General features: G+C 47.8%; 1 protein-coding gene across 2 annotated transcripts in view; it reads left to right on the top strand.

The window, feature by feature from the left end:
- ANKRD33B (ankyrin repeat domain 33B) overlaps positions 1–8352 on the top strand; it is a 101723-nt gene extending 93371 nt beyond the window's left edge. For both annotated transcript variants that reach the window (XM_027520074.1, XM_027520073.1), the window contains one exon: positions 1486–8352. In XM_027520074.1, coding sequence (XP_027375875.1) covers positions 1486–2315 — 830 coding nt within the window. In that variant the 3' untranslated portion in view covers positions 2316–8352. The remainder of the gene's footprint in view (positions 1–1485) is intronic.
- The last annotated feature ends 13564 nt before the right edge of the window (positions 8353–21916 follow it).

Raw genomic sequence — 21916 nt, 5'->3', positions numbered from 1 at the left:
ATTGGAAAAGACCCTGATGCTGGGAAAGATCGAAGGCGGGTGGAGAAGGGGACGACAGAGGATGAGATGGTTGGATGGCATCACTGACTCAATGGACATGCGTTTGGGCAAACTTCAGGAGATAGTGAAGGATAGGGAAGCCTGGCGTGCTGCAGTCCATAGAGTTGCAAAGTGTTGGACACGACTGAGCAACTGAACAGCAACAACAATGTTACGGAAATTGGCATTGGTAAGCCTGGAATCTGTAGGACATGCCAGGATCCTGGAGACTTGGGCAGGAGTGGATGCTGCGATCTTGAGGCTGGATTCTTTCTTCTCCTGAAAACGTCAGCTTTTGTTCTAAGGTCTTCAGCTAGTTGGAGGAGGTTCACCCACATTTTGGGTGCTAATCTCTTTGACCTAAAGTCAAATGATTGTGGATGCTGATTGCATGTACAAAACACTTTCACAGTGCACTTAGATTACTGTGGGATTAAAGCCCTGAGGACCTGGGCCGTGTCAACACAGAAAGTTCACAGAGGAGGAGGCCTCCCTGCAGGGCGGGGGGAAGTGCAGACTGTTGAGGGTCAGGACCCAGGTCTGGACACTTCTCTCTTATCAGCTTCGAGGCTTCAGGCAGTGCCCTCAGCAACCATGACTGCCATCCATTGTAACAGACGTTTATTAAAATCATGCCTCCCACCAATCAGAATGATATGTGTTCAGGAAGCAAAAACAACTAAGATGTGCCTCTGTCCTGGAAGCCCACAGTCTGGTAAAGATGACAGACCCGTGACCAGCTAACCTGAAGCACCAAAAGTGAACAAACACACACTTCCTGCAAAAATAAGAATCATAACCTCCGAGAGTGAGATCTTGGAGGAAAAGGAGAGTTGATAGATAAATAAGACAGCAAATGCTTTGCCAGTGACAGTTACTGGTAGTATTTTTAGAACATTCTAGTAGCATCCGCCAGGTGTTACAAACCACCTGTCTCTCCATTGCCAGAAAGCCATGAAGTCTCATTTCTATATTAAAAAAAATCCACAATTTAGGTGCTGAGTTTAAGCGGTTTTCTTTATAGGAAAGAGGGGCTTTTCAAATGGTGCTAGTGGTAGAGAATCCGCATGCCAAGGCAGAAGACCCAGGTTTGATCCCTGGCTTGGGAAGATCCCCTGAAGAAGGGAATGACAACCCACTCCAGTATTCTTGCCTGGAGGATCCCATGGACAGAGGAGGCTGGCAGGCTATGGTCCATGGAGTCACAGGGTCAGACACGACTGAGTGACTAAGCACAGCACAAACCATGAAGTCGGGCACTTAAAGGTGGGTTGTGTTATAATAGTAAATGCCAGGGGTGACACTCAGGTGTGGGTTCGCCCAGGTGGCCCAGCTCCAAGGTAGAGTCAGCTGTCTCCATCTCCTGTTGTCTTTTGTTTTCTGTCTGTGGAAGGGAAAAGGTCTGCTTGCATCCACCCATTCCTATTTTCTCTTTCTGGTTTTCAGGGGCGGATGTCCACGCCAGGGACTCCCGCAGGGGTATGTCCTCCCAGGAGTGGGCTACCTACACTGGACGGTTTGAAGCGGTTCGGGTCATCCAGAGGCTACTAGAGCGACCCTGCCCGGAGCAGTTTGGGGTAAAGTACAAGCCAGAGCTGCCACTGGCCCTGGAAGCAGGTCAGAAGCCCACAGGCTCCAAGAGCTGCTTGCAGAAGCTTACGGATTTTGTGCGGTCCACGCTGACCTCCCGCTCGCGCCAAGGCATGGAGGACGGGGGAGCCCTGGACCACATGGTCAAGATGACCACGAGCCTCTACAGCCCCGCCGTGGCCATCGTCTGCCAGACCGTGTGCCCTGAGAGCCCTCCCTGTGTGGGCAAAAGGCGGCTGGCGGTGCAGGAAATCCTGGCGTCACGCGGGGACCAGGACACGCAAGCCCAGGAGAGGGACAAGGGGGAGGGTCCCGGGCCGCAATCCCAGACCTCCCAGGCCGCGGGGGTCTCCAAAGAGGAGGCCCCCAGAGCCGGCCTCGCGTCTTCGCAGCCGCCGGTCGCCCCCCGGAGGGCCAGCCTCCTGCCCCTGCAGCTGTTGCGGCGGAGCAGCGTGCGGCCCGGCGTGACCATCCCCAAGGTGCGCGTCAGCAAGGCGCCCGCTCCCACCTTCCAGCCGGAGCGGGCGGCCCGGGGCAGCACCAAGGACAGCAGCCACCTGCAGCTGCCCAAGTGGCGGTACAAGGAGGCCAAGGAGGAGAAGCGGAAGGCCGAGGAGGCGGAGAAGCAGCGGCTGGCCGCGGCGCAGAAGGAAAAGCGGACGTCGTCCTGGAGGAAAAGGACGTGAGGGCGGGTGTGTCCGGCGCGCGGGGGCGAGGCAGGACGCAGAGCCCGCCAGCCGGGCATACGAAGCTGGCCGGAGCCCCGGGGGAGGCGGCGGGGACGCTGGGTGTGGTCCTCCCTGGAAGTGTGCGCCCCTGCATTTTACGCACAGCACCTCCCAGGGCGCACAGAAAACGTTCCTGTTTGTTCAGGCCGCACCCAGGAGTGAAGTGGGCCAAGCCCTAATTGAATCGCCTGAAACCAGTTCCCCCAGCAATCAGTACTCGTAGTGGGCATTCTACCTAAAACTCGACCATTGAGCCACCCGAGAAGCCCCCCTTGGAACCTCAGTGCAGAAAAATTTAAGACCAGTTTATCCAAAGGACATTTTCTGTATAGTTCTGTATTTTTCAGTTATGATCAGACTTAGAGCACTTGACCAGTGATAGGGCTCTTTGTAAATACTTATGACGGTCTTAATGCATTTGTCTGAAGACCCTTTGTTCAAAATACTGTTTCTAGCAGTAATTATTTGTGCTATCTCTATGATTTCACATAGAATCTGTGGCATTCTCCTCCTGTCGACCCCCTTTTGCTTTTTTTATTGGGGGGGCTTTGCCTTTCCATCTCCTTGGGGGTGCTCTAAAGCACCACACGTCCTTAATTGGATTAAGTGATGTTGAAGATTTCTATTGGATAAAGGCATTTGCTTTACCGCAAAATACTCAAGTAAGACAGGGGAGTCACATTTCCTTTAATTTCTGAAGCTCTCTTTTCCATCCAGTGGTAAAAATGGAGAAAACCCAATTGTCAAAGTATGAGACTGCATAGAAGAGTGTGTATTTATTGCTAGAACTAAGCTCATTTTAAGCAAGGGGTTTTAGATAATCTGCATATAAAGTCTTGAACATACTCAAAAATAGAAAAAAAGTGTTTAAGAAGATGGGGGCAACGCTAATAAATTATTACTAGAAATACAAAATTAAGTTATGTGCTCTTAGACAATTGAATTAAAATATCCTTAAGATGTAAAAAGAAATGCTAGATGTATAGAGTTCTGCAAAACTACTGACACAGGTGGGCCATACATTTTTTGAGAAATAGGGATTAGAGCTGAATGTTAAGCAAACATGTTTTTGGCAAATTCTCCTGGAGTGAGCTGGGTTGCTTCCTCCTCCCGACTCAATTCTGACAGATACCTGGTGTGGAATTTTATTTTTCCTTTGATGAAAGCCCCTGGTGTTCAGTTTATCCTCATGCAGGCTTTGTAGACTTGCCAAGATTCGGGAACTTTGGCGGTGCACGGGTGTGGTTTGCCCCAGGCCCTGAGCGCTCCGTGGGAGTTTTCTGTCCATACTTTTATCTCCAAAAAGCTGAGAAATACTAAAGAATCTCTGGCTCTCTGGGTTGCAGAGTCTCTCTCACATATGCACTACCAACAGCACTTTATTTAAATATTATCCTGCATATAAGCCATAGATTTAAAACATTACAGACCAATGGGAAGCTGTTTATTCTGTCTCTGGATTGAAATCGTGCTCCCTGGCCACGTGGTGACGAGTGCCCATCCATCTCATGATGTGGGCAGCGTGGCACTGGCTCGCCCTCCTTTTCCCCCCACCCCCCACTATCAGACACTGAGCATCTTACACTCATCTCTCCAAAAACCTCAATTAACAGACCATCAGGCTGCACCCAGGCTAATGGGAGGCAGATGTGACGATAATCCATCTTTTAAAGTCAGATTTTAGTGAATTCTTCCCTTGTTCCAGAAGGGCCCAGGAAGAACGGCCCAGAGGTCTGGACCTGCTTTGAGCATCACTGATGTGGTTGGCTGTAGGTCACCCTTGAGCCTAAGAGTTGGGCTTGGCCAAGTGCCCTTGGATGAGATGAGCGCTGGTCCCCGAGGTGGAAAGAAACACGTCTTTGTTTCCCTGATGGGCCAGTCTACACCCTACATTGAGATTATGTTTTGTGTTGATATGTTTTGGTTGCTTTGAATGGTTGGCTGCACTTTTCTCCCCAAGGGCTCACCCCTCCTTCTCCTCCAGTGTCGGTCAGGGATAGGGGCACCGACGGGCAGTGTCCCCCTCAGCTCTGTCACCACTCAAGTTCCCTGCTGGCCCTTTTGCCTCCTTTTTCTTTTTCTTTTTGTTTTCTGCCTATCTTCTGCTCCAGATTTAGCTAAAATGCCTTGATCATCCCTGGCGCCACTACTCAGAGGTCTAAAAAGAGCAGAAAACTGTGGAGTCATGAGAGATCAACAGTGTCCCTGATGACTTACCGTGTCGTGCCCTCCAGACACTCAAGAGTGAATGGACAGCAGATTTCACCTGCTGCTTCTGTGCAGAATTCCGCCCCACCCACCACCTTCTTTTCATTTAGGGAGGGAGATTTAGCTTGCTCTCCTGACAGTTGGGGCTTCCCTGGTGGCTCAGCTGGTAAAGAATCTGCCCACAATGAGGGAGGCCTGGGTTCGATCCCTGGGTTGGGACGATGCCCCTGGAGAAGGGAAAGGCTACCCACTCCAGTATTCTGGCCTGGAGAATTCCATGGATTGCATAGTCCATGGAGTCGCAAACAGTCAAACACGACTGAGCAACTTTCAGTTTCACCTGACAGATGAGAGCACCGCCCTGCTGCACAGAACAAGGAGGATCCGGTGTCTGCTTTGTACTCCTGATGTTTATTAACTGTAAATAGTGAATTTCAACTTGACAGGTACCTTCTCAGGGATTTATATATAAATAGAGTTAGGGGGAAAGGTGAAGTATATTTTAATACTTTTTAGCATCTGAGTGAGTTGTTATCACACTAGACAGAAGAAATATTTCTAAGATAATGTCAGTGCTGCTTTTTCCCCAGGGCGATGCCTGGGAATCACCCCTCCCATTGAGACTTCTTGATTCTTAGAACCTCGGGACTCTGGTGGCTGAAATGGCTTTGGAGTGGACGTGAAGTCACTTCTCAGGGCCTCTCAGTTGCCTCTCGTGGAAGCGAACCCTTGTATTTAGGGAAAAAAAATTCAACCTCTGTGTACGAAGAGGTGGCTGTGACAACACAGATGGGCCACCCATCGATTTTACCTCTAGAAGTGGTTCTTCCCCATCCAATACCTGCGTGTGTGGTGTGAGAAGGATGGTGTTTCTCTCTGCTTCCGTGAATCACATGTTCTACAGTCAGCCCTGTGCCAGGCTCACTGCCGGGAGAGGGCAGGGAAAAGCTGGAATGACCATGGTGTTTAGAGACCTTCCATGTCTTCGGCTACACCCAAGGAATGCAACATTATGAACCTTTGTGACTTTTTTCTGCAGCGCCTCCCCACGGGCTCCTGGCGGCACCAGAAACCTCAGAAATGGGCTTGGAAATTGCACTAGGTCATCATCTCAACTTCCGGCCCTCCTGCGACTCGCTCCTTCTGCGGTGGAGGGTTGAGTTTGTGATGTCAGTTGGAAAGTGGGATTTGTAGGTGTGGGGATGGGTGGGCCAATCCAAGCTGCCTCTGCCCACTTCCTTCGGGGCCATCAGTGGCCAGCCAGGTCTCTGGAAAGTCCACTGAGTAGAGATGAGGCTCTGAAACTGAATCCCACGAGGTGAGGGCCAGACCACAGTACTGAATTGGATGCAAAGCCCTCAGTCTCCGGGAAGAGTCACAGGTACCCAGTTACTATGAAGTGAAGCACTCCTAAGGGATGGATGAAGGAGCCAAGACTAATAAGAAGGGCTGATCTGTTTCCCACAGCCTCTGGCAGGGGCACAGTTTTCCCCCCTGACCCACACTACATTAAGACAGAAGACCGTCTCTGCATCCTTCGCCCGAGCTTGCTCTGCGAAATGAGCCCTAGTCCCAGGCTCACCTGGGACCCCTCACTGTTTCATCCTCCATCCTGATATCTAATACGATGCAGGTATTCCCTGCAGTGCTGAGATTGATCAGGAACTATTGTAAGCTTCTTGTTGCAACTGTTTTTACCAAATGAAGTGCTGGCACTTTTTAAGTATTTGCGGACATTCTAACACGCCCCCCACGCTCACGAGCCCCATGGGGAGCTGTTTGGATTCTGCCCTTGGCTGTGGGTGCCCAGCTCACGGTGATCCCTCAGGACTCTGGCCTGTGTGTCTGGTCCTTGCTGTTCTGGGCAGTAGGCTCACACTGAGCCCCTTTCAGCGGGGCCTGGGGGACCATGTCTTCTTGGGAAGGAAAGCGGGAGGATCCATCAGGAGCGATTAAACAACAAAGTCCCATTCACCTGGACAACTGGCATTGATACATAAATTGATACATAATCGTGACCACGGTGGGGGCGGGGTGGGGGGGGGAGGCTGTTGCTATAAAGAACTTGCAACAAAACAGCTCTTCCTGAAACCCTGGTTGCCCTGCCAGTTCCAGCATGGAGAATTTGTTTCAAACCTCTGGGTAACTCTTGTGTCAGGGATGAATTCGTGTGTCTTCATTAACATTTAAAACCAGCAGCTAAAAAAAAGTTCACTGGAAGTTTTTTTTTTTTAAGAAATAGAAAAGCAAACAAAATCGCCCCACTTCCCCAAACCATCACAACCTGGTTTGATTTAGCTCATTTTTGAGGAACTCAGTTGAATGAGATGGCTGCTGTTCAATCTCTCCTTCCCCTGACCCAGCCTGAAATAACGCTCTTGTGAAAGGCAAGCCCTGCAGTGGTCTGACGGCTCTCAGCTGCAAGGGGAGGCGTGTGACGTGATGTGAGCGGGTGCACACACACCCACAGGAAGGAGTTTGGGTTTCGTGCTCACGAAGGGGACTGCCACTATAGCTGCCAGGGAATATCAGCTATGACCTGGTGTATTTGAGGATGAGACAGCCCAAGACCCCCACCGGGACCCCTCAAGTGTGTCCAGTGTGGCACAGAACACAACCAGCGTGTCATCACCCAGGTGTCCTTGTCAAAAGGTGGTGTTGGCCTGGGCGGCTCCTGGATGAGGTTGTGTAGCCGGGCCTGGGTCCTCTCTGCTGTTGGCTGCATCCCTGGCGTGGAGTGGCAGAATCCAGAGGGGATTCTTGGGGGGAGCTCCACCAGGTATTCGGCCTGGGGTCACAGATGGTTCGGTACCAGGCTGACTTAAGAAGCAGAACCAGGAGGCTGCTGAGAATTCCCCGAGTCTGTCCAAGTGTTGAGATGCCCTAATCGATCACTGCTCATGCAGTTTGGTTTTTGAGAGAATCACTTCATGATAACGGGACATTTTTCTCCTGTTTTTGAAGAAAATGTGGATGAGAAACTAAACGAACCCAGGCAGGCCCAGCAGTGGCCTGTGCTGATGCTTTATGAGATTTTTGGGAGGTCGCATTGAAGCACTTTAACACCAGTTTCTGAGCAGACGTTCTGGAAGCTGGTTTGGAAACTCATGGCTCTTTCAAAACTGGATGAAAACCAGAAAAGGATGCTAGAAACCTGGCAGTGTTACCAGCAACCCTGTGAACCTTTGGGACATCCCAGGGAATTTGAGTAATAGACCCCATTGAAACAAACAGGCAAGGCAAATCTCATTGGAATCCTTTTCATTCAAACCCTCGTTCTCCCTGGCACACGCTGGGTGTCTGAAGATACGTCTTTAACAAGGGTGATGAAGAATTGTGTGCACTCTGCACAGGGGCCAGGCTTCAGGTTATGTCACGTTGGTATAAGCTTTGTTTTCTGAATGTAAAACTATTTTCATTGTCATTTCTAAAAATCCGGTGGGTTTCTGGACATTGTAAAAATGTTGAATAAGGATATAATTGTGTAAATTTCATAGCGTTTTATTTTGAGGTGAGAGTTTTGTTACGGTTTATAAAAGATATTTTCCTATTTAGACCTCAGGGCTATTTGGGGACCTACAAATAAAGGTGACCTCAGCCATTTCAATTCTTGATATCCAAAAGGTTAATCATCTTTAAGTTAGATGGGATATATTGTTCAGCAGAAAGAATGTGTCTTTCCCTTTGACCTTTGAACAAACTCTGTACCTAAAGTTTAAAAAGTATAACAAGATGTGGTCATGTAAAACTGTGGCTACAGAATTAAAAATCACTTGTGAAATAAACAGTCTTATGGTACAACAGTGTTCTATTGGGATAAACCTAAGTGTGTATAAATTAGGAAATGATACTATGATACCAGTATTTTTAATGTTACTCATTTTGAGCGAAGTAGGTGTGCACTCCCTTCATCTGACACACTCTTATTTTTCACATTGTATCGCAAAGGGAAGATTTTTTTTTACATGTGAAAATAATCTCTTTGCATCCTGCCTCTTCTCAGAAGTGCCCACTGGTGGGGAGGCATCCTTCGGCCATGCCCCTCTGTATTTATTTACATGTCTTCTATGACTCTGGGAAAGATTGAGGGCAGGAGGAGAAGGGCGAGACAGAGGATGAGATGGTTAAGTAGCATCACCAACTGAAAGGACGTGAATTTGAGCAAACTCTGGGCGATAGTGAAGGACAGGGAAGTCTGGTGTGCCGCAGTCCATGGGGTCGCAGAGAGTAAAACACGAGCTAGAGTAAAACACGAGCTAGAGTAAAACACGAGCTATAACTGAACAACAGCGCTATATAGAAACAGAAATGTAGTTTTATATGTGTCCTTTTATGTAAGTGGTACAGCATAAATGCATTTTAGTTTCTTTTCTTTACCCAGAACACATCCTTGGAAAGCTTTTTAAAGAATTAAACAATTAATTTCATTTTCTTCTAACAGCTAAAAAAGTAATGCACAAAAACAAGAGAAATCCACCAAATACAATAAAGGATGAAAAATGACTCAGGCTCCCTCAGGGTGGTCCCTCAGACACTTGTGCATCTTTCTAGAAATGCACTTATATGTGTGTTTATTTATCAGTTGATTTACAGTGTTGCATTCGTTTCAGGTACACAGCAAAGTGATTCAGATATATATATGTGTGGGTGGGTACAAAATTTATATGTAAGTATATATTGTTGTTATTGTTCAGTCACTAGTCGTGTCTACAGCAACCCCATGGACTGCCAGGCTTCCCTGTCCTTGAGAGTTTGTCCCTCTCCTTGAGAGTTTGCTCAAGCTCATGTCCGTCGAGTCAGTGATGCTATCTAACCATCTCATCCTCTGTCGCCCCCTTCTCCTCCCGCCTTCAATCTTTCCCAGCCTCAGGGTCTTTTCCAATGAGTCAGTTCTTCACATCAGGTGGCTAAAGTATTAGAGTTTCAGCTTCATCATCAGTCCTTCCAATGAATATTCAGGGTTGATTTCCTTTGGGATTGACTGGTTGGGTCTCCTTGCAGTCCAAGGATTTTCAATACACAAAGGACCCTCCTTATTAGGAAATCTGTGAGCTGACATGAAAAGTGAGAGAGGCAGTCTTTATTCTCCTCACTGACCCTGGTGATGGAACCTTCTTCCAGCATCATGAGGCTCCAACGAGAGGGGTTGGGGGGTGGTGACTGGGGGAGTGAGGAGGGGTGAGAGATGGCCATAAGGCACGGTATTCCTGGGATGTTCTTCGGGCCTGCCGGCCAGGCCCCAGGACCAGTGCCTCTGCTCTGGGCAGTCCTGCGGTAAAGAAGTCATGCCCCTTGAGTTCCTCAAGGGCTTTTGCTTGCAGCCCTTCAGTGGTCAGTGGCTCCCAGCAGGTAGTTCCTGCTGTCTCCCATAATGATGACCAGGCTGGTTTCCAGCCAAGGATATGAAAGGTGACCCGGAAAACCCCTAGTCTGCTGACAAAATACTTTGATGTAAAGATGGCTCAGGTAAATTGTCAGCTCGCCCACAGCCCCCTGTCCCCCAGGGACCACTGTCCCTGTGGCAGGACCACCCTGCCCACCTCTCATTGTCTGCCTGTTCATCCTGCCCAAGCTCATCACTGCTCTCATTTAAAAACCCCCAAAACCGAACAAGATGTTGATGCATTTTTCTGGATAAAAAAATTTTAAGTATATAAATGAAACTCAAATCCACCTTGCTATTTCAAAAGTGTTATTTAAAACACAAAATCAAGAAGTCATTTAGCTGCAAGGATATGATGTCAGCTGTTCATGGTTTGGAAAAAGAAGCTTTAATAGGACCAAGAACTGAGTGGAAAAGATGAACCAGGAGGGCTCCGCTCTGGGCCACCAGAGATAGGAGGGTTTGGGAACACGGGTTGTGGTGGGGAGGTTGCCACCCTATTGTGAAGAAGGCTGCCAAATGTCCCCACTCTCTGGGCAGAGGAGTCCCTGAGCCATCCCACAGTCCCCCCACTTCTTGCCCATGGGGTTGGGGGGACCAGTTTTTACCTTCTAACCTGAGTGATGGTTGAAAGCTGCAGACTGGCCATCCTTCCTGACCAAGCCCCATTGCAATGGGTCTCCCTTGTTTGAAGCGTATGATATCCTTTGTGAGGTGAGAGGTCAGAGGTTGGGGGTCAGAAAAGCAAAAATTCCTGCCTTCTCCTTCCCACTGCTGTGCACATACTGGGCCTGTCCTGAGCCCCAGTCTGTGTTTCTCTGACTCTATACACGCTTGCTTCCTTGGTGGCTCAGGCAGTGAAGAATCTGCCTACAATGCAGGAGACCTGGGTTTGATTCCTGGATCAGGAAGATCCCCTGGAGAAGGGCATGGCAACCCACTCTAGTGTTCTTGCCTGGAGAATCTCATGGACAGAGGAGCCCAACGGGCTATAGTCCATGGGGTCACAAAGAGTCGGACACCACTGAGCGACTAACACTTTGACTCACTTTGCCTTTTCACACACTCCTAGTCCTAGTACCAGGCCAGGTGGCTCTTGTGATATCTGGGAAACTCTTGTGTTCTCCTGGAGCCAGCAAATGGACGTCTGCAGTTACATAAAGCAATGATGCTCCAAAGGCCAGGGTTCCCAAGGCTGCCAGCATCAGCACCACTTGGAAAACTGTCAGAAAGACAGCTTCTCAGGCTGCACCTGGATTATTCTCCTGTGGTTTCTGTAAAAGGTTATTTGCATGGCTTCAAGCAGCTGAAATGCATCCCCTAGTAGTTTGGGAGGGCAGAAGATCAAAATCTCCCATGCCCGCCCCCTTAAAGGCTCCGAGGGTAGGTGCTTCCTTGCCTCTTCCAGCCCCTGGTGGTTGCCAGCACTCTTGGTTTGTGGCAGCCTCCATCACCACATGGCGTCTTCCTTCTCTGCATCTGTGTCCACATTTCCCCCTTTATGTACGGCCACTAGTCATCGGAGTCACACCCACTTACCCTAAGCAAGCGTGGCCTCATTGCAACTTAAGTATATGTGCAAAGACCCTATTTCTGACTAAGGGCATATTCACAGGGACTTGAGTTTGAGCTAACTCCAGGAGATGGTGAAGGACAAGGAAGCCCAGCGTGCTGCAGTCTCTGGGGTCACAGTCAGACACGACTTAGCTACTGAACAGCAACAACAGCACAAGGGCTTGGGGTAAGTCCTTCTGGGGGGCACAGTTCAATCTGCAGCACCCAGCAGATGTGTCAGAGATGCTGAAAGCCTGGGTGTTCATCTTCCCTAACTTGGTGCCCTGGCCAGGCCCTTTCTCAACACACACACTCACGCTCTGCCCCACCTCTCTGACCACTGGCGTCATGTCATGGCCATCCTCTCCCCCGCAGCCCTCACTTACCCCTGAAGGCTAGAAGCAGGTCTCCATCCTGAGAACCATTCTCTGCATCCCTGCCTGGGCATCTCAACAGCCCCTGGCTTTACATGCCAGCTAGAGGCTGCTGATCTTTAGCTGTGATCTTGACCACCACTTCTAGCCTCAGTGGCCCACAACCCACAGTTCAAAGCCAGCCACCACCTGTATCTGTAAGTGTGATTGTACTAAAGCCCAGCCCGCTCGCTCAGTGACATGTCGTCTACGGAAGTCTTTATTCTCCAGGGGCACAGTGGGGCAGCTGTGACACTGGCCATGTGCCCACAAAGCCTCAAGTTTTGACTCTGAAAGCCTGCCGACTCCTGCTTGGGCACCAGTCCAGGTGGTGGGTGTTTCCATCTGGGTGTGGAGTCAGCACTGAAGACCTCATGTACCCCAATTTTTTTTCTTTCTTAAAAATGGAGACATAATTGACATAAAACATTATATTGCTTTCAGGTGTACAACATGATGCTTCACCGTCGTCGTTGTTCAGTCGCTCAGTCACATCCGACTCTTTGCGACCCCATGGACTACACTGTGCCAGGCTTCCCTGTCCTTTGCTATCTCCTAGAGTTTGCACAAACTCATGTCCATTGAGGCAGTGATGCCATCCAACCATCTCATCTTCTGCCACCCTGTTCTCCTGCTGTCAATCTTTCCCTGAATCAGGGTTTTTGCAAAATAATCACTACCATATCTAGTTCACATTCATCACTACATACAGTTATCGTGTTTTTTTTCTTGTGATGAGAATTTTTTTCAGATTTACTACCTTCAGTAGGTCAGTTCAGTCAGTTCAGTTGCTCAGTCGTGTCTGACTCTTTGTGACCCCATGAATTCCAGCACACCAGGCCTCCCTGTCCATCACCAACTCCTGGAGTTCACCCAGACTCACATCCATCGAGTCCGTGATGCCATCCAGCCATCTCATCCTCTGTCGTCCCCTTCTCCTCCTGCCTCCAACCCCTCCCAGCATCAGGATCTTTTCCAATGAGTCAACTCTTCGCATGAGGTGGCCAAAGTACTGGAGTTTCAGCTTTAGCATCATTCCTTCCAAAGAACACCTATGACTGATCTCCTTTAGAATGGACTGGTTGGATCTCCTTGCAGTCCAAGGGACTCTCAAGAGTCTTCTCCAACACCACAGTTCAAAAACATCAATTCTTCGGCGCTCAGCTTTCCTCATAGTCCAACTCTCACATCCATACATGACCACTGGAAAAACCATAGCCTTGACTAGATGGACCTTTGTTGGCAAAGTAATGTCTCTGCTTTTGAATATGCTCTCTAGGTTGGTCATAAAGGAGTAAGCTTACTACCTGAGCAACTTTCAAATATGCAGTACAGTATTATTAACCATAGTCACTGAGCTGTCCATTACATCCCATGACTTATGAGACTTACTATTTTACAGCCGGAAATTTGTATCAGTGGACCCCCTTCTATCTCATTCACCCTCCACATCCTGCCTCTGGCAACCCCCAGTCCCTTCTCTGTATCTTATGAGTTAGGGTTTTGTTTGTTTTTTTAAGATTCCTCATATAAGTGAGAATATATATATTTTTCTCTGTCTGACTTACTTCATTTAGCATAAATGCTCAGACTCCCAAGTAAGTGAGTAGAGCTCTGAACTCTGACCCTTCTCTTGCCCAATCTCCACACCCACCCACTGGCTTCCCATTGGCTCTGAAAGCTGCTTGACTTTACAGAGGCCACACCCATGATCCAACAAGCCTTTCTATCCGGAGACTAAAAGTCTGGTGACAGCTGAAAAGTGAAATTGTTAGTTGCTCAGTCGTGTCTGACTTTTTGCAACCCAAAGTGCTGCACTCAATACGCCAGCAAATTTGGAAAACTCAGCAGTGGCCACAGGACTGGAAAAGGTCAGTTTTCATTCCAATCCCAAAGAAAGGCAATGCCAAAGAATGCTCAAACTACCGCACAATTGCACTCATCTCACACGCTAGTAAAGTAATGCTCAAAATTCTCCAAGCCAGGCTTCAGCAATATGTGAACGTGAACTTCCTGATGTTCAGGCTAGTTTTAGAAAAGGCAGAGGAACCAGAGATCAAATTGCCAACATCCGCTGGATCATGGAAAAAGCAAGAGGGTTCCAGAAAAACATCTATTTCTGCTTTATTGACTATGCCAAAGCCTTTGACTGTGTGGATCACAATAAACTGTGGAAAATTCTGAAAGAGATGGGAATACCAGACCACCTGATCTGCCTCTTGAGAAATTTGTCTGCAGGTCAGGAAGCAACAGTTAGAACTGGACATGGAACAACAGACTGGTTCCAAATAGGAAAAGGAGTTCATCAAGGCTGTATATTGTCACCCTGTTTACTTAACTTATATGCAGAGTACATCATGAGAAACGCTGGACTGGAAGAAACACAAGCTGGAATCAAGATTGCCGGGAGAAATATCAGTAACCTTAGATATGCAGATGACACCACCCTTATGGCAGAAAGTGAAGAGGAACTCAAAAGCCTCTTGATGAAGGTGAAAGTGGAGAGTGAAAAAGTTGGCTTAACGCTCAACATTCAGAAAACGAAGATCATGGCATCCGGTCCCATCACTTCATGGGAACTAGATGGGGAAACAGTGGAAACAGTGTCAGACTTTATTTTTCTGGGCTCCAAAATCACTGCAGATGGTGACTGCAGCCATGAAATTAAAAGACGCTTACTCCTTGGAAGGAAAGTTATGACCAACCTAGATAGCATATTCAAAAGCAGAGACACGACTTTGCCAACAAAGGTTCGTCTAGTCAAGGCTATGGTTTTTCCTGTGGTCATGTATGGATGTGAGAGTTGGACTGTGAAGAAGGCTGAGCGCCAAAGAATTGAAGCTTTTGAACTGTGGTGTTGGAGAAGACTCTTGAGAGTCCCTTGGACTGCAAGGAGATCCAACCAGTCCATTCTGAAGGAGATCAGCCCTGGGATTTCTTTGGAAGGAATGATGCTAAAGCTGAAACTCCAGTACTTTGGCCACCTCATTCGAAGAGTTGAGTCATTGGAAAAGTCTCTGATGCTGGGAGGGATTGGGGGCAAGAGGAGAAGGGGACGACAGAGGATGAAATGGCTGGATGGCATCACTGACTCGATGGACGTGAGTCTGAGTGAACTCTGGGAGTTGGTGATGGACAGGGAGGCCTGGCGTGCTGCGATTCATGGGATCGCAAAGAGTCGGACACGACTGAGGGACTGATCTGATCTGATCTGATCTGATGGAGCTATGGAGCTATGGAAGCCCTCCAGGCTTCTCTGTCTATGGAATTCTCCAGGCAAGAATAGTGATGAGCAGGACCTGAAGGAAGCTGGAAACACACCTGGGGCAGCCACCCACCCCTCACGTCATCTGCCCAGGCATTGAGGAACAGACCTGCCACCTGCAGCTTCCCGTCAGCGGAGACGCTGGGGTGGGTGGCAACCAGTGCCTCTTGGGACCTTGCTGATTAAGACCCTGTTGATGGGGGCACTGGTGTTTAACTAGGAAGATATGTGATGAATGTGAAAACCAGCTACATCAGCTCTGTAGAAACAGCAACATGGAAAATACTCTGCGTCATTAGACACAGCCTGGCTCTCCTCCCAGAAAAGCATACGGGGAAGAAGATGCTTGGCTTGCTTAATTAAACCAAACAGAGACAGGCATGTCCTAAGCTGTATGGGGAAAGGTCTTTGGAGACAGACAGGGGTCTGGTCCTGGCTTTGCTGCACGTTCGCTGTGATGCTGGCAGGACAGTCATTTTCCTACAGAACAACAGGTCCCTGTGTGAATGCTCCACACCCTGCCTGGTACCGCTGGGCAGAAGGGTGCTGGGGGCCACTCTGAGCACAGACTGTGTGCTGGTGACCTTGACTGACAGTCCTCAGGCGTTCTCTGTCTCTTCTCTGCCTCCATTCCTGATCCGGAATGTCTCTCAGCACCCCAGTGACTCTCCATGAAAGGCAGATCAACATAATAAGGCCTGTGGGGGGCATAAGGTGAGACAGGGGTTTTCAAGGCCTTCTGGGTGCTCATATCCTCCCCAGAGAGAATCAGACCAGAGCCCTTCAGCCCAGACCCTATGTGAGCCCCAGTTCTGGTGAGCTGCCTTGGCTTGAGCATGGTCTCTGAGAAGGTGGAAAGGTGACCCAACTCCTAGTCCCCAGGGCCACATTGCACTCATGGCCTTTGTGGTTCCATTGCTTAGTCATATCTGATTCTTTGTGACCCCATGGACTGCAGCACATTGGACTTCCCTATCCTTCACTATCTCCCAGAATTTGCTCAAACTCATGTCCACTGAGTCAGTGATGCCATCCAACCATCTCATTCTCTGTCGTCCCCTTCTCTTCCTGCCCTCAGTCTTTCCCAGCATCAGGATCTTTTCCAATGAGTTGACTCTTCAAATAGGTGGCCAAAGTATTGAAGCTTCAGTCTTTCCAATGAATATTTTCCTTTAGGATTGACTGGTTTGATCTTGCTGTCCAAGGGACTCTCAAGAGTCTTCTACAACACCACAGTTCAAAAGCATCAGTTCTTCAGCACTCAGCCTTCTTTTTATGGTCCAACTCTCACATCCATACATGACAACTGGAAAAACCATAGCTTTGACTAAGCAGACCTTTGTCTGCAAAGTAATATCTTTGCTTTTTAATATGCTGTCTAAGTTTGTCATAGCTTTTCTTCCAAGAAGCAAGTTTCTTTTAATTTCATGGCTGCAATCACCATCTGCAGTGATTTTGGAGCACAAGAAAATAAAGTCTAACGCTGTTTTCATTGTTTCCCCATCTATTTGCCATGAAGTGATGGGACCGGATGTCATGATCTTAGTTTTCTGAATGCTGAGTTTTAAGCCAGCTTTTTTACTTTCCTCTTTTATCTTCATCAAGAGGCTCTTTAGTGCCTCTTCACTTTTTGCCCTTAGGGTGGTGTCATCTGCATTTATGAGGTTATTGATATTTCTCCTGGCAATCTTGATTCCAGCTTGTGCTTCATCCAGCCTGGCATTTTGCATGATGTACTTTCTATACTGGGCTTCCCAGGTGGCAGTAGTGGTAAAGAACCAGGCTGTCAATGCAGAAATGTAAGAGATGCGGAGTTGATCCCTGGATTGGGAAGATACCCTGGAGGAGGGCATGACAACCCACTCCAGTTTTCTTGTCTGGAGAATCCCCATGGACAGAGAAGCCTGGCAGGCTGGAGTCCATAGGGTGGCACAGAGTTGGCCATGACTGAAGTGACTTAGCACGCATGCCTGCACTATGCTTATAAGTTAAATAAGCAGGGTGACGATATACAGCCTGATGTACTCCTTTCCCAGTTTTGAACCACTTCGTTGTTCCATGTGCGGTTCTAACTGTTGCTTCTTGACCTGCATACAGGTTTCTCAAGAGGTCTAGTGAACTCTATGATCTGGGGTTGGCTTCACTGCTGAGATGTCTATAGCGCCCAGAACAGTGTCCCATACTGGCTGGGTCACCATCTTTCCAATGATGGTGAAAAGGAAGAAGGATAGTTCCTGAGGATAAGTGATGCCTTTCTCCCCAGAGCCTGTGTGAAGCCAGGCTAGGAGGTCCGTCCTTAGGCCTCTGGGAGAATTTAGCACTGGATTTCCATGCAGTGAAAGTGAGATCTAGTCTTTCAAGATTTAGTCCCTTTCACAATCTGGTCCAAAGAAGACCTTCAGGAGGAATGGGTTTCACACTTCTCCTAGGGTTACCCATCCTGAAAGCACGGCCAAACATCTCTGAGATGCCAAACAGGGTTTGACAAGCAGAGGACCTTACTGTTCCTCCAACTCTGGGGGCCATACTGGCTGGTCAGAGTGTGGGGATGGGAATGAGACAGTGGGGGATGGATTGTGTAGAAATGACAGTGGAGTGTTCTGCTCTTTAAAGACTGGTGGTGAAGAGCATAGCACTTGGCATCAGATCGATCTTGGCTTTGCCACTTACTGGTTACATAAATTAAGTAAATTTTGCACATCATGTCTTAATTTCCTCATCTGCATAATAGCAATAATAAAAGCATCTACCAAACAGAGTTGCTATGAGTACCTGGTACATCAGATCAGATCAGTCGCTCAGTCGTGTCCAACTCTTTGCGACCCCATGAATCGCAGCACGCCAGGCCTCCCTGTCCATCACCAACTCCCGGAGTTCACTCAGACTCACGTCCATCGAGTCAGTGATGCCATCCAGCCATTTCATCCTCTGTCGTCCCCTTCTCCTCTTGCCCCCAATCCCTCCCAGCATCAGAGACTTTTCCAATGACTCAACTCTTCGAATGAGGTGGCCAAAGTACTGGAGTTTCAGCTTTAGCATCATTCCTTCCAAAGAAATCCCAGGGCTGATCTCCTTCAGAATGGACTGGTTGGATCTCCTTGCAGTCCAAGGGACTCTCAAGAGTCTTCTCCAACACCACAGTTCAAAAGCTTCAATTCTTTGGCGCTCAGCCTTCTTCACAGTCCAACTCTCACATCCATACATGACCACAGGAAAAACCATAGCCTTGACTAGACGAACCTTTGTTGGCAAAGTCATGTCTCTGCTTTTGAATATGCTATCTAGGTTGGTCATAACTTTCCTTCCAAGGAGTAAGCGTCTTTTAATTTCATGGCTGCAGTCACCATCTGCAGTGATTTTGGAGCCCAGAAAAATAAAGTCTGACACTGTTTCCACTGTTTCCCCATCTAGTTCCCATGAAGTGATGGGACCGGATGCCATGATCTTCGTTTTCTGAATGTTGAGCGTTAAGCCAACTTTTTCACTCTCCACTTTCACCTTCATCAAGAGGCTTTTGAGTTCCTCTTCACTTTCTGCCATAAGGGTGGTGTCATCTGCATATCTGAGGTTACTGATATTTCTCCCGGCAATCTTGATTCCAGCTTGTGTTTCTTCCAGTCCAGCGTTTCTCATGATGCACTCTGCATATAAGTTAAATAAACAGGGTGACAATATACAGCCTTGATGAACTCCTTTTCCTATTTGGAACCAGTCTGTTGTTCTATGTCCAGTTCTAACTGTTGCTTCCTGACCTGCAGACAAATTTCTCAAGAGGCAGATCAGGTGGTCTGGTATTCCCATCTCTTTCAAAATTTTCCACAGTTTATTGTGATCCACACAGTCAAAGGCTTTGGCATAGTCAATAAAGCAGAAATAGATGTTTTTCTGGAACCCTCTTGCTTTTTCCATGATCCAGCGGATGTTGGCAATTTGAACATCAGGAAGTTCACGGTTCACATATTGCTGAAGCCTGGCTTGGAGAATTTTCAGCATTACTTTACTAGCGTGTGAGATGAGTGCAATTGTGTGGTAGTTTGAGCATTCTTTGGCATTGCCTTTCTTTGGGATTGGAATGAACACTGACCTTTTCCAGTCCTGTGGCCACTGCTGAGTTTTCCAAATTTGCTGGCATATTTTGTTTATTAAGAGGGAGAGAGGGACAATAATGGTGTGATGGTGATGGTAGTGATGGTGATAACTAATTTAGGCTCAGAATCTCTTCCTGTGGGTAATCTGTCTACTTGGATTCTTTTCTGGTTTATGAAAAATAGTAAGTTTGATTTAGCTTATATAGTTTAAACAAAGTGTTAATAAACACCCATTTATCATGTCTTCTTATGTTCAGTTTATCTAATTGTCCTTGAAGAAAATACTTGTTTATAAAATGAGTTTACATTCTTAGATATTGCAGTTTTGTGCCTGCAAAATAAAAATCTTTGCTTTTGCTGTTGTTTCCTAGGAAAGTTTTTTTTTTCTGGAGATCTTTTTGATATGTTAAGCACCTCTATGAGGATAATTAAATAATTTAACATGAAAATGAAAGTGAAGTCGCTCAGTTGTATCCAACTCTTTGTGACCCCATGGACTGTAGCCTAACAGGCTCCTCTGTCCATTGGATTTTCCAGGCAAGAATACTGGAGTGGGTTGCCATTTCCTCCTCCAGGAGATCTTCCTGACCCAGGGATTGAACCCATGTCTCTCGAATTGTAGGCTGATGCTTTACCATCTGAGCCACCAGGGAAGTCCAATTTAACATATGAAGGTAAAATAAAGTAATTATTAAGCCAGAAAAAGCTTTAACTGTGAAACCAAAACAAAAAGGACATGAGGAACTTTTTTAGTTTTTTTAACTGGCATGATGGGCTTAGCATCAGCCTGCTGCTAAGTCACTTCAGTTGTGTCCGACTCTATGTGACCCCATAGATGGCAGCCCACTAGCCTCCTCTGTCCCTGGGATTCTCCAGGCAAGAACACTGGAGTGGGTTGCCATTTCCTTCTCCAATGCATGAAAGTGAAAAGTGAAAGTGAAGTTGCTCTGTCATGCCCAACTCTTAGCAACCCCATGGACTGCAGCCTACCAAGCTTCTCCGTCCATGGGATTTTCCAGGCAAGAGTACTGGAGTGGGGTGCCATTGCCTTCTCCGAGCATCAGCCTGGGAATGTTAAATATACATGATGTGACATTCTGTGTAATTTGAGGGGGTTCTCTTATTATGCTTTATGGAAACCTGACTATGGTTACCCAAACATGTTTATTAGATTTTGTTTATGGGTTTTTTTCCCCTCTTTTTTGTTATTGTTTTCATTCAGAAGTCATTTCTATTCCTAAAATCTGCCCACTTATGTGCACCTTGTATGTGGCTGACAGGTGGCACTTGTCCAGATGTGGGTTTCTCACACTGGTCCCATTGGGTGAGGATGGGTGTTCTCCCACAGTGCGCTGGTTTCCAGTCTGCAGGTAGACTGAGAAGATGTGGGAACCACAAACACTGCAGTAGCCTTTCTGGTTCCGGTGTGATATATTGGGTACTTGTGAATTTTGGTGACCGGCATTGAGAGGAATCTCCCCCTAACTGAGTGTTGCTCATTTACACCGAGTGACTGGTGTGGTTCCACATGGCTTCCTGGGCAGTGATGGCTCCCCGACAAATAGTGCTTTTTCGGAAGTGACTGAACCTGAGAGTTTCTAGCCAACTGACATACAATGGCATCAGCATCCTTAGCACTAAGGGAGAGAATTTGGTGATAAAGCAGGTGACTTTTACATACCTTGTGCTGTACTCTGGCACTCTAGGTACTTCATGCAGCTAAAAGTAGAACAAAGTCACTGAACGCTTTCAGAACCGAAGGAGGGACAGGATGGCAGCATTCCAAGTCTAGGGTCTAGGTGATGTGGAGTCCTAGCCTAGGATCTAGGTGGCGTGGTAAGTTCTAAGGGAAAAAAATATGGCCACGCTCTCAAGAGTGCACAGCTAGCCTTAGCCCTTCTGTGAGAGAAACAGGGACTTGTGGGAGGCGCTGCGGAGGGCTGGAGGCGGGGACTATGCTAGGAGACAAGGATACAGGACGAGGACACAGTCTTGAGCCGAGGGCGCGCTTTGCCTCCACGAGGGTCTCCCCGCCCCCACATCACGCTTGGCCGCTCGCTTGACGCAGGCGCTCGGTTTCCTCTTCCGGTTCCGTCCTCCCCTCTGCCGCTTGTACGGATAACTCTGAGGTGAATCAGCTTGAGACAGACACGATCTATTTTGGAAAACAGGCTGCAATTGTTTGGAGAGAAGTTTCTAGACCTCCTTTTGAGGCTATTAAATCAGCTGAGCCAAGAGCCTGAGCATTTGTCCCGCCTGTCCTGAGGGAGAGTGCAGGGGAAGCCAACCAGAGACCGTGGTCTCCACTCTTTGTATCGGTGACTGAGAAAACAGCCATTACGTTGTCGAGCAAGGAAAAAGCTTGCTTTATCTACAATTTTCCATCGCACCCAGGAGTGAATCTGCATCATAGCAATTTGATATCTTTTGCTCCAGGGACTGAAAAGCATACAAGCTTGAGTTACTTCAGCTGCTTCCACAAAACATGCTCTGTCTCTGACACACATATAACTTTTTTTTTTTTTCCTCATGATTCCAGGATGAGGGGAATTTGCCTTTTATTGTTTAATTGTATTACTATAAGAACAGATCACCGACTCAATGGACATGAATTTGACCAAACTCCGGGAGATGATGAAGGACAGGGA

Source organism: Bos indicus x Bos taurus, chromosome 20, assembly GCF_003369695.1.
Source record: "Bos indicus x Bos taurus breed Angus x Brahman F1 hybrid chromosome 20, Bos_hybrid_MaternalHap_v2.0, whole genome shotgun sequence".
NCBI classification, from domain to species: Eukaryota; Metazoa; Chordata; class Mammalia; order Artiodactyla; family Bovidae; genus Bos; species Bos indicus x Bos taurus.
Note: the sequence above shows the minus strand (reverse complement) of the source record. Positions and strands in the feature narration are given on the sequence as shown.